At 41.1% G+C, this 13969-nt stretch overlaps 1 protein-coding gene across 1 annotated transcript; it reads left to right on the top strand.

The window, feature by feature from the left end:
- Positions 1 to 5576: 5576 nt before the first annotated feature.
- LOC130980777 (uncharacterized) lies at positions 5577 to 6446 on the top strand. Its single transcript, XM_057904424.1, has 2 exons — positions 5577 to 6058; positions 6110 to 6446. Exons 1-2 carry the CDS (start codon positions 5577 to 5579, stop codon positions 6444 to 6446), a joined length of 819 nt encoding a protein of 272 aa, XP_057760407.1.
- Positions 6447 to 13969: the final 7523 nt, after the last annotated feature.

Here is a 13969-nt window from a genome sequence, read left to right on the forward strand (position 1 = left end):
GTTGGAAAGTAGACATCCAGAGCTTTCCAGAAATATATAATAGTCCATACTTTATTCGGAAATTGATGACGTAACTTGGCATTGAACGCCAAGTACATGCTGCTGTCTGGAGTTAAACGCCAGAAACACGTCATGATCCGGAGTTGAACGCCCAAAACACGTCATAACTTGGAGTTCAACTCCAAGAGAAGCCTCAACTCGTGGATAGATCAAGCTCAGCCCAGTCATACACCATGTGGGCCCCGGAAGTGGATTTATGCATCAATTACTTACTCATGTAAACCCTAGTAGCTAGTTTAGTATAAATAAGACTTTTTACTAATGTATTAGTCGTCTTTTGACCACGTTTCATCTTTGGTCTCAGTTTTGTTTTATTCTTCATCTTAGGAGACTATTGATCACGTTTTGGGGGCTGGCCATTCGGCCATGCCTGAACCTTTCACTTATGTATTTTCAACGGTGGAGTTTCTGCACACCATAGATTAAGGGTGTGGAGCTCTACTGTACCTCAAGTTTCAATACAATTATTATTACTTTCTATTCAATTCTCTTTTATTCTTATTCCAAGATATACGTTGTACTTCAACTTGATGAATGTGATGATCCATGACACTCATCATCATTCTCACCTATGAACGCACGTGACTGACAACCACTTCCGTTCTACCTTAGGCCGGACGCATATCTCTTAGATTCCCCAACAGAATCTTCGTGGTATAAGTTAGATAGATGGCGGCATTCATGAGGATCCGGAAGGCCTAAACCTTGTCTGTGGTATTCCGAGTAGGATTCTGGGATTGAATGACTGTGACGAGCTTCAAACTCCTGAAGGCTGGGCGTGATGACAAGCGCAAAAGAATCAAGGGATTCTATTCCAACCTGATTGAGAACCGACAGATGATTAGCCGTGCTGTGACAGAGCATAGGACCATTTTCACTGAGAGGATGGGATGTAGCCATTGACAACGGTGATGCCCTACATACAGCTTGCCATGGAAAGGAGTAAGAAGGATTGGATGAAAGCAATAAGAAAGTAGAGATTCAAGAGGAGCACAGTATCTCCATACGCCTATCTGAAATTCCCACTATTGATTTACATAAGTATTTCTATCCTATTTTATTTTCTTTTTATTATTAATTATTCGAAAATCCATAAAACAATTTAATCTGCCTAACTGAGACTTACAAGGTGACCATAGCTTGCTTCATACCAACAATCTCCGTGGGATCGACCCTTACTCACGTAAGGTATTACTTGGACGACCTAGTGCACTTGCTGGTTAGTTGAACGGATTTGTGAAAAGAAAGTGCTGAGTTAATGTTTTTGTGCACATACCAAAGAGCTAATATTGTTAATCACAATTTCGTCCACCAGTACACTACTTTGAGATGAGTTGTGCTGAATTTCAGGTGAAAAAGGGCATCAAAAATGGGAAGAAGACAAACAAGAAGTTGGGCGTGTGAAACTGGTGTGCCAATTGGGAGCAAACGCCACAAAAATGCACTGGCGTGGCACGCCAAGAGCTAGGCGTGGCATGCCAGTACTAAAGTCTAGAGAAGAAGTCCAAGCACAAATGTATGTGCATGGCACGCCAGGGACTGGGCGTGGCACGCCAGGGACTGCGCGTGGCACGCTAGTACAAAATTCCAGAGAGCATAATGGAGGACACAAAAAGGGTGCGGCACGCCTGACCCATCAACTACTATGGGTGTGCCACTTGAGCAAAGGGGCGTGGAACGCCAACTCACCATTTCAAGAAGAACCTCCACTATGGCGTGCCACTTGGTGTCAAAGGCGTGGCACGCCAGCACCAAGAAGTCACTTAGGTGTGCCACTTGAGGACCCAGGCGTGGCACGCCAAGCTTGAAGAGTCCACAAATGCACGAGCGTGCCACTTGAGCAACATGGCATGGCACGCTGGTACAATGATCCAGAAAAGGGGCTGAAGGCAATTGAAGACTGGGCGTGCCACTTGAAGTCGAAGGCGTGGCACGCCAACCTCTCAACCTCACTTAGGCGTGCCACTTGAGCAACCAGGCGTGGCATGTCAATGCACAAAGAGACCAAAGCAAGGGCTGGGCGTGCCACTTGGTATCGAAGGCATGACACGCCAACCCAAGCATCTCACTATGGCGTGGCAGTTGAAGGCCGAGGCGTAGCACGCCAACTACTGGAACAAGACAAGATCATGGGCGTGGCACGCCAATCTTCAGGCGTGGCACGCTGGTATAAGTCTCCAGAGAGGATGAAAGAGGCCAATTACATGGGGCGTGCCACTTGGTATCGAAGGCGTGGCACGTCACTCACTATTCTTCATTTTGGCGTGCCACTTAAGCAACCAGGCGTGGCACGCCAAGTCATTCAGAGGGCAAAGAAGCATTGAGGCGTGCCACTTGAGTTCATGGCATGGCATGCCAAACAGAGGAACCACTCACTCACAAAGGGGTGTGGCACGCCAGACCCTGGGCGTGCCATGCTAGTTCAAGTTTCCAGAGGCAAAGGAAAGTGGAAAAAGCAAAGGGCGTGCCACTTGAGTTCGAAGGCTTGGCACACCAATGTTGATAGAGAGCTGAGCGTGCCACTTGAAGGATTGAGCGTGGCACGCCAAGCTAGTTTGAAGGGCACGTGACACGCCAGCAAAATGCCAGCCACACGCCAGCTGGGAAGTCATGCTTATTGAGTGTTTTCTTTTCCCTCCAAAATGTAATTTTTCCTTTTTCACTTTTGTAATTCTTTTATTTTAATAGGAGTACTATAAATACCCCAAAAGAGTACTGAAGAAGGGGTTAAGAAGTTAGTTTTAGATCCACTTTTATATTCCAATTTTGAGTACTTTTCAAGCTATCAGTAGCTAACTTCCCTCTCATTGAGAGAGGGAGCTCTGTTGTACTTGATGGATTGATAATAGTGAAATTCTTCTTCTCTTCATTTTCTCTTTGATTTTCTAGAAGGAATTTCATTTTTAATGCTTAGTGTTCAATTATCTTGGGAAAGAGATTGAATGCAATTGGGTTTCATGGGAACCTTGGGAAAGGAAACATGAAACCATGCTTGAAATTCCTTCTCACACTTGAGTAGAATCTGGGTTTTGGTGATGGGATACGTGACATATAATCCCCCCTCTACCTGGACCTATGAGGGTGTGTGGTATAATCAGGGACCAAGCATATCTCTCTTCATGAGCAATTAGACCAAGGAATTGGCTATTGATCAAGATCTGAGAGATTGAGTCACCAAGGGATTGGGGCTCAATCAATCATGATTGCCAAGAGGTCAATGAGTTACATGATTGAAGAGGATATAAGCTAGATTTGATCCAAAGAGACAACATCTCCCAATCTCAATGAACTTCCCTATTCTTATCTATCCATTTCTTTACTGCTTAGTTTTATATTCAATAATCCCCCATTCCCATTTACATTCAAGTCATTTATGATCTAGCACTTTACATTTTGCAATTTTCGTTTTTGCACTTTATAGCTTTTCTTAATATTCTAGTCATTTACATTTATGTCATTTACAATTCTGCACTTCACAATTTTATTGATCCGCTTAACTAATTCATCAATCAATTAAAACTGCTTGAATTTGCCAATCTCTGTGGATACGATCCCACTCCACTGTGGGTTATTACTTGGCGATAATTTTGGTGCGCTTGCCAAAAGAACTGATTCACTAATTTTTGAAAGGGGTAGTGAATTTGAACTCATCAAGTTTTATGGTACCGTTGCCAGGGATTGGCTTAAATTTGACAGTGATTAAATTGATTGGAGAGCTAGATTAAGAAATTTAATTTCCTTGTTATTTTAATTTCTTTTATTTAGCATTTTTTATTTTATTTTGAGCTCTACTTCCTTTTTCTTTGATTATTTTATTTAGTGTCCATATTTCTACCCTCCTAACTATTTGATTAATTGCACTACCCACACTAACAACTACTCTACCAACAGTAATTACTTCATCCATTTTTTTTCTTTCTTACTTTTTGCCTTGATCGGTTGTATGACAGGTAGGAGAAGCGGGGCTTCAACTTCCTTTAATTCTGAACCTGAGAGGACCTTCCTTAGATTAAGGAGGGAAGCAAGAGGGAAGAGAGTCGTTGGTGCTAAGGAAGAGGAAGAGTATTTTGAAACAAACATGGAGGAGAATATGGAGAATCATCATGAGAAAGAAGTTCATAATCATGCCAGAGAAGGCCCAGTCAATCATGATGGACAAAAAAGAGAGTCTTAGGCTCCTACATCAACCCAAACCTAGGAAACTGTGGCAGCAGCATCCTAAAGCCAACAATTCATTCCAATAATTTCGAGCTGAAGCCTCAGCTCATCACACTTGTTCAGAATAATTGCTCATATGGAGGAAGTGCCCAGGAAGATCCTAATCAACATCTCAACATATTCTTGAGGATATGTGATACTGTAAAATCCAACGGGGTACACCTTGACATCTATAAACTGCTCTTGTTCCCTTTCTCACTCAGAGATAAGGCAGCAAAGTGGTTGGAATCATTCCCCAAGGACAGCCTAACTACATGGGAGGAGGTCATGAACAGATTCCTTGCAAGATTTTACCCTCCACAAAGAATCAACAGGCTGAGAGCTGAGGTGTAAACTTTCAGACAAAAAGATTGAGAAACACTCTATGAGGCCTAGGAGAGATTCAAAGATCTGACAAGAAGATGCCCACCAGAAATGTTCAATGAATGGGTACAACTACATATCTTTTATGAGGGACTATCCTATGAAGCAAAGAAGGCAGTGGATCACTCTTCAGGAGGCTCACTCAACAAAAAGAAAACCATTGAAGAGGCCATAGATGTCATTAGGACTGTAGCTGAAAATGAGTATTTCTATGCCTCAGAAAAGACTCAGAAGAAAAGAATGCTAGAACTCAAATCTGTAGATGCTTTGTTAGCTCAGAACAAGGCAATTGCAGCATAAATAGCAGCCTTAACCAAGAGGATGGAGGCCAACCAAGCCTCAGTCATTTAAGACCAAACTCCTCAATAAGAAGGGAATGCATTAGAATCTGAAGGTGACTGGGAACAAGCTAATTATGTGTACAATTCATCCAGAACACCATATGACCCACACTCTAAGACATACAACCAAGGTTAGAAGAACCACCCAAACTTTGGGTGGGGAAATCAACAAAACCCCAACCAGGACCACAACAAGCTTTATACATCAAATCAACATCCAACCACAACCCCAACCATCAAACAGGGAACCATAGACCCTACCATAATTCACAAAACACATCATACCATAACAACCAACCCAAACACAACAACCTCAATCAAGATGAATCATCCTTAATTATGCAACCATGCAAAATCAAGAGCAACTTTGAGAGGATGAAGGCTGCAATGGCACAACTGTTATCCCAGATTTCAGGAGCAGTCTCCACCCTCATGGACAGACAAGCATAGACTAACAAAAGAATAGATGCTAATCAAGAAGAATATAGGTCAAATCTGAAAAATCAAGGCGCAGCAATCTCAAAATTGGAGGCACAAGTGGGGATTTTGTCCAAGCAAATCCCACTTCCCACACACATATTTCCCAACGATACCATGGCTAACCCAAGAGGGGAATGCAAAGCCATAACTCTAAGAAGTGGGAAGGTTGTAGAGAAAGGAGCCCCAAGCAAAGATAATCACGAAGAGGCTACATCAAAGTATGGGAACGAGGATGAAGGGGAGATCCCAACTTTACCTTCACCAAAACCAGTTTTGAAGCTCTTTGTGCCAAAGGCACCATACCCACAAAGATTGAGAAAAGATGGGAAGGATGGCCAGTTTTCTAAGTTTCTAGAAATCTTCAAGAGACTCCAAATCAACATACTATTTGCTGAGGTATTAGAACAAATGCCACTCTATGCCAAGTTCTTAAAGGAGCTTATAACCAAAAAGAGGAACTGGAAGGCAAAGGAAACCATATTATTGACTGAGGAATGCAGCACCATCATACAGAGGAAGCTACCTCGAAAGCTGAAAGACCCAGGGAGTTTTCAAATCCCCTGCATCATAGGGGACATCACTATTGAGAAAGCTTTGTGTGATTTGGGAGCTAGCATAAATCTTATGTCCCTAACCATGATGAGAAGGATGAAGATTGAGGAAGCCAAGCCAAAAAGAATGGCACTCCAATTGGCTGACAGAATATTTAAGTTTCCACATGGGGTGGTGGAAGACTTGCTAGTAAAAGTAGGAGAAATCATTTTCCCTGCTGACTTTGTTGTGCTGGACATGGAAGAAGAGGCCAACACGTCAATTATCCTAGGAAGAACATTTCTAGCTACTGTTGGAGCCATTATTGATGTGCAGAAAGGGGAACTAGTCTTGAGATTGCATGAAGAGAAAATGATCTTCAACGTTTTTAAAGCAATGATTTACCCCAAGAAATCCATAGAAGAATGCATGCTGGTAGACACCATGGAATAGACAGTTCAAGAAGTCATGAAAGAAGAACAATGTGGAGGAAGCATTGAGCTAGAACAAGCACCAGATGGAGAACTACCACAAACAACCATGAGGAACTCAATCATGCCAACTACCACAGACAACAAAGATGCAGAGTCACCAAAACTAGAGCTAAAAGCCTTACCACCCAGCTTGAAGTATGCATATATGGGTGCCAACAACACTTACCCGGTAATCATAAATTCAAGTCTGAGTAAGGAACAAGAAGAGGAACTTATCCAAGTGCTGAGACAACACAAGGATGCCATAGGCTAGACACTTGCAGATTTAAAGGGGACCAGTCCTTCAATGTGTATGCATAAGATCTTACTTGAAGAGGATACCAAACCCTCAAGACAACAACAAAGGATGCTGAACCCAACTATGACTGAAGTGGTTCAGAAAGAAGTGTTGAAATTGTGGCAAGCAAGGGTTATCTACCCCATCTCAGACAGCCCTTGGGTAAGCTCGGTGCAAGTAGTCCCTAAGAAGGGAGGGATCACTGTTGTGGCAAATGAGAAGAATGAATTGATACCTACAAGAACAGTAACCGGATGGCGTATGTGCATTGACTACCGAAAACTTAATGAAGCCACCCGGAAGGACCACTTCCCCCTATCCTTCATGGACCAGATGCTTGAAAGATTGGCAGGACATGAGTATTATTGTGTCATGGATGGATATTCGGGCTACAACCAAATTGTTGTAGACCCCAAGGATTAGGAAAAAACTTCATTTACTTGTCTATATGGTGTTTTCGCTTATAGGAGAATGCCCTTTGGATTGTGCAATGCACCTGCAACATTCCAAAGGTGCATACTTTCCATTTTTTCAGATATGATTGAGAAGTTCATATAAGTATTTATGGATGACTTCTCTGTGTTTGAGAACTCATATTCTAATTATCTGTACCATCTTGCTCTTGTGCTTAAAAGGTGTTAAGAAACCAACCTGGTTTTAAACTGGGAGAAGTGCCATTTTATGGTGACTGAAGGGGTGGTTCTTGGTCACAAGATTTCAAAAGATGGTATAGAAGTAGACAAGGCAAAAGTGGAAGTGATTGAAAAATTACCTCCACCTTACAATGTCAAAGGAATCAGAAGCTTTTTGGGACACGCTGGGTTCTATAGGAGGTTTATTAAAGATTTTTCAAAGATTTCAAAACCCCTTAGCAACCTACTTATCTCAAATACTCCTTTTGTTTTTGACAGAGAATGCATGGTAGCCTTTGATGAACTCATAAAAAAAACTCTCCTCTGTACCTATTATAGCACCACCAAGCTAGGATCTTCCCTTTGGACTAATGTGTGATGCATTTGATTTTGCTATTGGTGCTGTTTTAGGACAGAGGAAAGACAAGCTAGTACATGTCATTTACTATGCTAGCAAGGTCCTTAATGAGAATCAAAAGAACTATACCACCACGGAGAAAGAACTTTTAGCCATAGTTTTTGCTTTTGATAAGTTTAGATCATATCTTATTGGCTCAAAAGTAATTGTGTTCACTGATCATGCAGCACTCAAATACTTACTTACCAAACAATAATCTAAGCCCAGACTAATAAGGTGGATCCTGCTGCTCCAAGAATTTGATATTGAGATTAAAGATAGAAGTGAAGCAGAGAACAAGGTAGCTGACCACCTCTCAAGGATCCCACAAGAAGAAGAAATACAGCAAGTAACAGTAAATGAAAGCTTTCCTGATGAACAATTGATGATGATTCGAGTAGCCCCTTGGTTTGCAGACATAGCTAACTTCAAGGCTATTGGGGAGCTACCAACTAACATCAATAAGCACATGAGGAGGAAGCTAATCAAGTATGCCAAACACTACATCTGAGATGACCCCTATTTATTCAAAAAGTGTACTGATGGTGTCCTAAGACGGTGTATATCCCATGAAGAAGGGCAGGAAGTGTTATGGCATTGCCATGGATCAGCATATGGAGGTCACTTCAATGGAGAAAAGACAGCAGCAAAAGTGCTTTAATCCAGATTTTACTGGCCAATAGTGTTTAAGGATGCCAAGGAAATGGTGTCAAGGTGTGATGAATGTCAAAGAGTTGGTAATTTAACCAAGAGGAATGAGATGCCATAGCAATACATACTAGAGCAAGAGCTATTTGATGTATGGGGAATAGATTTCATGGGACCCTTCCCAACCTCCTACTCAAATAGCTACATATTAGTGGCTGTTGATTATGTTTCAAGATGGGTAGAAGCAATCACCACTGCAACGAATGACAACAAAGTTGTGATAAGCTTCTTGAGAAGGAATATCTTCAGCAGATTTGGAGTTCCCAGAGCTCTCATTAGTGATGGAGGGACACATTTATGCAATAAACAACTTGAGACACTGCTTCTCAGATATGGAGTAAAGCATATAGTGGCAACTCCATACAACCCACAGACCAACAGGCAAGCTGAGATCTCCAACAGAGAGCTGAAACGAATCCTTGAAAAAACTGTCAGAAGCTCAGTAAAGGACTGGTCTAAGAAGCTAGACGATGCTCTATGGGCCTACAGGACAGCCTTCAAGACCCCCATTGGGATGTCACCATACCAACTAGTATTTGGCAAGGCTTGCCACTTGCCAGTTGAACTGGAGCATAGAGCCTTATGGGCTCTAAAACTATTGAATTTTGATGAGCAAGCTGTTGGAGAACAGAGATTAATGCAACTAAATGAACTGGAAGAGTTTAGAAATCAAGCATATGAGAATGCAAAAATCTACAAAAAGAACACAAAAAGGTGGCATGACCAAAAGATAGCAAGAAGGGAGTTCACTGAAGGACAGAAGGTGTTACTCTACAACTCAAGACTCAAGTTCTTCCCTGGAAAACTCAAGTCTCGATGGTCAGGACCTTTCACCATACTCAAAGTGTTTCCCTATGGTCATGTGGAGCTCATAGAGGACAAGACTCATAGAACTTTTTCTGTCAATGGCCATAGACTCAAGCACTACTTGGGAGGCTCCTTGGAGGAGTAGAGAGTGAGCTACAAGCTCAGCTAAAGATGAAGGAATGTCAAGCTAATGACAATAAAGAAGCACTAGTTGGGAGACACCCCAACACTCTATCCTTTTTTATTTAATTGATTTTCTTAGAAGTAGTTTAAATTCTGTTGCTTTAAATAGTTTAATTTTCAGTATTTGGGATTAGTTTACAATTGTAGATTAGAAGTTTGATATTAGCTTTGATAGCTAAAATTTTTTTACACTCTCTTATTTCTTTCTAATTGGGAATTATAACTTGATGAATGCATAACTAATGATGAGTGAATGGGCTGAGAACTAACTTAAGTGCTAACTTTGGTGTGGCCTCTCACCACTTAATCTAGGCTTACAAACAATTAATAGTTTGATTTTTAAGAGTAAGCCCAGAGATTAAGTTTGGTGTGGCCACCACCAATGATCACATAGCAGCCTAAGTCACCCAATTTGAAAGCACTTAATTCTTTGGGTAAGAACATGAATGTGATTTAATGAGTCCAGAAGAGTTGGAATCAAAAGAAAATGAAAAGTTTGATGTTATTCCACTCTTATGAACACATTAAATACACAATGATGAAACCAATTTATTAAGATGCTAAAGAATTAAGTTTGGTGTCCCAAGGGACACCCATCAGTTGCAATCCAATTTATTCTTAATGAGAAGGAATGTGAAGGGGTTCTTTTGTCATTACTAATGGGTTCAGTTTCAATTTCAGGAGAGAAGATGGGGCCCACATGGTTAACAACTCACAAAACAAGGAAGTCAAAGTGTACTTACACTTTGGAACTTGACACACGCAGAAGACACTGTGAGAAAAGAGTTGGCGCCTCTTCCCACGCTAGGCGCCACTTCTCAAAGTGGAAAAACATTTAACCCTTTTTATTTCCCACCATTTGAACCACATCATTCACCCTTTATAAGAGCTTCACTCCCCATCTCCTCTCCCACTTCAACAACCCCTATACCCCTCACCTTCGCTTCTCTTTTCATCTTCTACTATCCCCTACTTTCTTTTTTCTTTATTGGGACAATCAAGTCCTAAGTTTGGTATTGGAGAAAAACCTTGTTTTGCCTTCTCTTTCTTGCAACCCCCATTTTTTTTACAACCTCAAACACACCCTCTCAACCTAATGGCACCATCAAAAAGCTCAGCCTCAAAGAAAAGAAAAACCAAGGAACCAACCTCTGGATCCTCAAGCTCTTTTAATGACTACAAGTTCCTCTCCGCATTCAACCAAAACCAATTCTATGGTTGGGTGAGTGAGAGGGAAATCATTCCAGAAGTTGGGTTTCAACTAGGGAGGAATGAGCATATTGAAATCACCATTGAGATCGAATAGAGGGGTTGGTCACTTCTATGCAACCCACCAAGAAAAGTGGTGGAGAGCTTGGTGAGGGAATTCTATGCCAATACAGTGTGGTGCACGAAATTGTGATCATCAATGGCGCCATCAACATGGTACACTCAATTGCAATCTCAACTCTTTATCACAACTTCGCACAACTAACCAGCAAGTGCACTGGGTCGTCCAAGTAATAAACCTTACGCGAGTAAGGGTCGATCCCACGGAGATTGTTGGTATGAAGCAAGCTATGGTCACCTTGTAAATCTCAGTCAGGTAGATTTAAATGGTCATGAATGATATATGAATAAAGCATAAAGATAGAGATACTTATGTAATTCATTGGTGAGAATTTCAGATAAGCGTATGGAGATGCTTTGTCCCTTCCGTCTCTCTACTTTCCCACTGTCTTCATCCAATCCTTCTTACTCCTTTCCATGGCAAGCTGTATGTTGGGCATCACCGTTGTCAGTGGCTACAGTCCCGTCCTCTCAGTGAAAATGTTCAACGCGCTCTGTCACAGCACGACTAATCATCTGTCGGTTCTCAATCAGGTTGGAATAGAATCCATTGATTCTTTTGCGTCTGTCACTAACGCCCAGCCTTCAGGAGTTTGAAGCTCGTCACAGTCATTCAATCATTGAATCCTACTCAGAATACCACAGGCAAGGTTTAGACCTTCTGGATTCTCTTGAATGCCGCCATCAATTCTAGCTTATACCACGAAGATTCCGATTAAGGAATCAAAGAGAAAAATATTCAAGCCTTGTTTGCTTGTAGAACGGGAGTGGTTGTCAGGCACGCGTTCATAAGTGAGAATGATGATGAGCGTCACATAATCATCACATTCATCATGTTCTTGGGTGCGAATGAATATCTTAGAACAAGAATAAGCCGAATTGAATAGAAAATAGTAGTAATTGCATTGATACTCGAGGTACAGCAGAGCTCCACACCTTAATTTATGGTGTGTAGAAACTCCACCGTTGAAAATATGTAAGAACAAGGTCTAGGCATGGCCGTGAGGCCAGCCCCCAAAACGTGATCAAAAGATTCAAAGATTTAAAAATGATCAAAGATCCAAAGATGAAAATACAATAGCAAAAGGTCCTATTTGTAGAGAACTAGTAGCCTAGGGTTTACAAAGATGAGTAAATTACATAAAAATCCACTTCCGGGCCCACTTGGTGTGTGCTAGGGCTGAGCATTGAAGCTTTCATGTGTAGAGACTTTTCTTGGAGTTAAACGCCAGCTTTTGTGCCAGTTTGGGCGGTTAACTCCCATTCTTGTGCCAGTTCCGGCGTTAAACGCCTGAATTCTTGAGCTGACATGGAACGCCTATTTGGGCCATCAAATCTCAGCCAAAGTATGAAGTTTTATACATTGCTGGAAAGCTCAGGATGTCTACTTTCCAACGCAGTTGAGAGCGCGCCAATTGGGCTTCTGTAGCTCCAGAAAATCCACTTCGAGTACAGGGAGGTCAGAATCCAACAGCATCTGCAGTCCTTTTCAGCCTCTGAATCAGATTTTTGCTCAGGTCCCTCAATTTCTGCCAGAAAATACCTGAAATCACAGAAAAACACACAAACTCATAGTAAAGTCCAGAAAAGTGAATTTTAACTAAAAACTAATAAAAATATAATAAAAACTAACTAAAACATACTAAAAACATACTAAAAATAATGCCAAAAAGCGTATAAATTATCCGCTCATCACAACACCAAACATAAATTGTTGCTTGTCCCCAAGCAACTGAAAATCAAATAAGATAAAAAGAAGAGAATATGCAATGAATTCCAAAAACATCTATGAAGATCAGTATTAATTAGATGAGCGGGGCTTTTAGCTTTTAGTCTCTGAACAATTTTGGCATCTCACTCTATCCTTTGAAATTCAGAATGATTGGCTTCTATAGAAACTCAGAATCCAGATAGTGTTATTAATTCTCCTAGTTAAGTATGATGATTCTTGAACATAGCTACTTTATGAGTCTTGGCCGTGGCCCAAAGCACTCTGTCTTCCAGTATTACCACCGGATACATACATGCCACAGACACATAATTGGGTGAAACTTTTCAGATTGTGACTCAGCTTTGCTAAAGTCCCCAATTAGAGGTGTCCAGGGTTCTTAAGCACACTCTTTTTGCCTTGGATCACAACTTTATTTTTTTTCTTTTTCTTTTTCTTTTTGTTTTTTTTTTCGTTTTTCTCTTTTTTTTGTATTCACTGCTTTTTCTTGCTTCAAGAATCATTTTTATGATTTTTCAGATCCTCAGTAACATGTCTCCTTTTTCATCATTCTTTCAAGAGCCAACATTCACGAACAGCAAATTCAAAAGACATATGCACTGTTCAAGCATACATTCAGAAACCAAAATATTGCCACCACATCAAAATAATTAATCTGTTATAAAATTCAAAATTCATGCAATTCTTCTCTTTTTCAATTAAGAACATTTTTCATTTAAGAAAGGTGATGGATTCATAGGACATTCATAACTTTAAGGCATAGACACTAATGACCATAAGACACAAACATAGGTAAACATAAGCATAATTTTCGAAAAACAGAAAAATAAAGAACAATGAGATTAAAGAACGGGTCCACCTTAGTGATGGCGGCTTGTTCTTCCTCTTAAAGATCTTATGGAGTGCTTGAGCTCCTCAATGTCTCTTCCTTGCCTTTGTTGCTCCTCTCTCATGATTCTTTGATCTTCTCTGATTTCATAGAGGAGGATGGAATGTTCTTGGTGCTCCACCCTTAGTTGTCCCATGTTGGAACTCAATTCTCCTAGGGAGGTGTTGATTTGCTCCCAATAGTTTTGTGGAGGAAAGTGCATCCCTTGAGGTATCTCAGGGATTTCATGATGAGTGGGATCTCTTGTTTGCTCCATCATTTTCTTAGTGATGGGCTTGTCCTCATCAATGGGGATGTCTCCCTCTATGTCAATTCTAACTGAATAACAGAGGTGACAAATGAGATGAGGAAAGGCTAACCTTGCCAAGGTAGAGGACTTGTCCGCCACCTTATAAAGTTCTTGGGCTATAACCTCATGAACTTCTACTTCCTCTCCAATCATGATGCTATGAATCATGATGGCCCGGTCTATAGTGACTTCGGACCGGTTGCTAGTGGGAATGATTGAGCGTTGGATAAACTCCAACCATC

This window comes from Arachis stenosperma, chromosome 5, assembly GCF_014773155.1.
Source record: "Arachis stenosperma cultivar V10309 chromosome 5, arast.V10309.gnm1.PFL2, whole genome shotgun sequence".
NCBI lineage: Eukaryota > Viridiplantae > Streptophyta > Magnoliopsida > Fabales > Fabaceae > Arachis > Arachis stenosperma.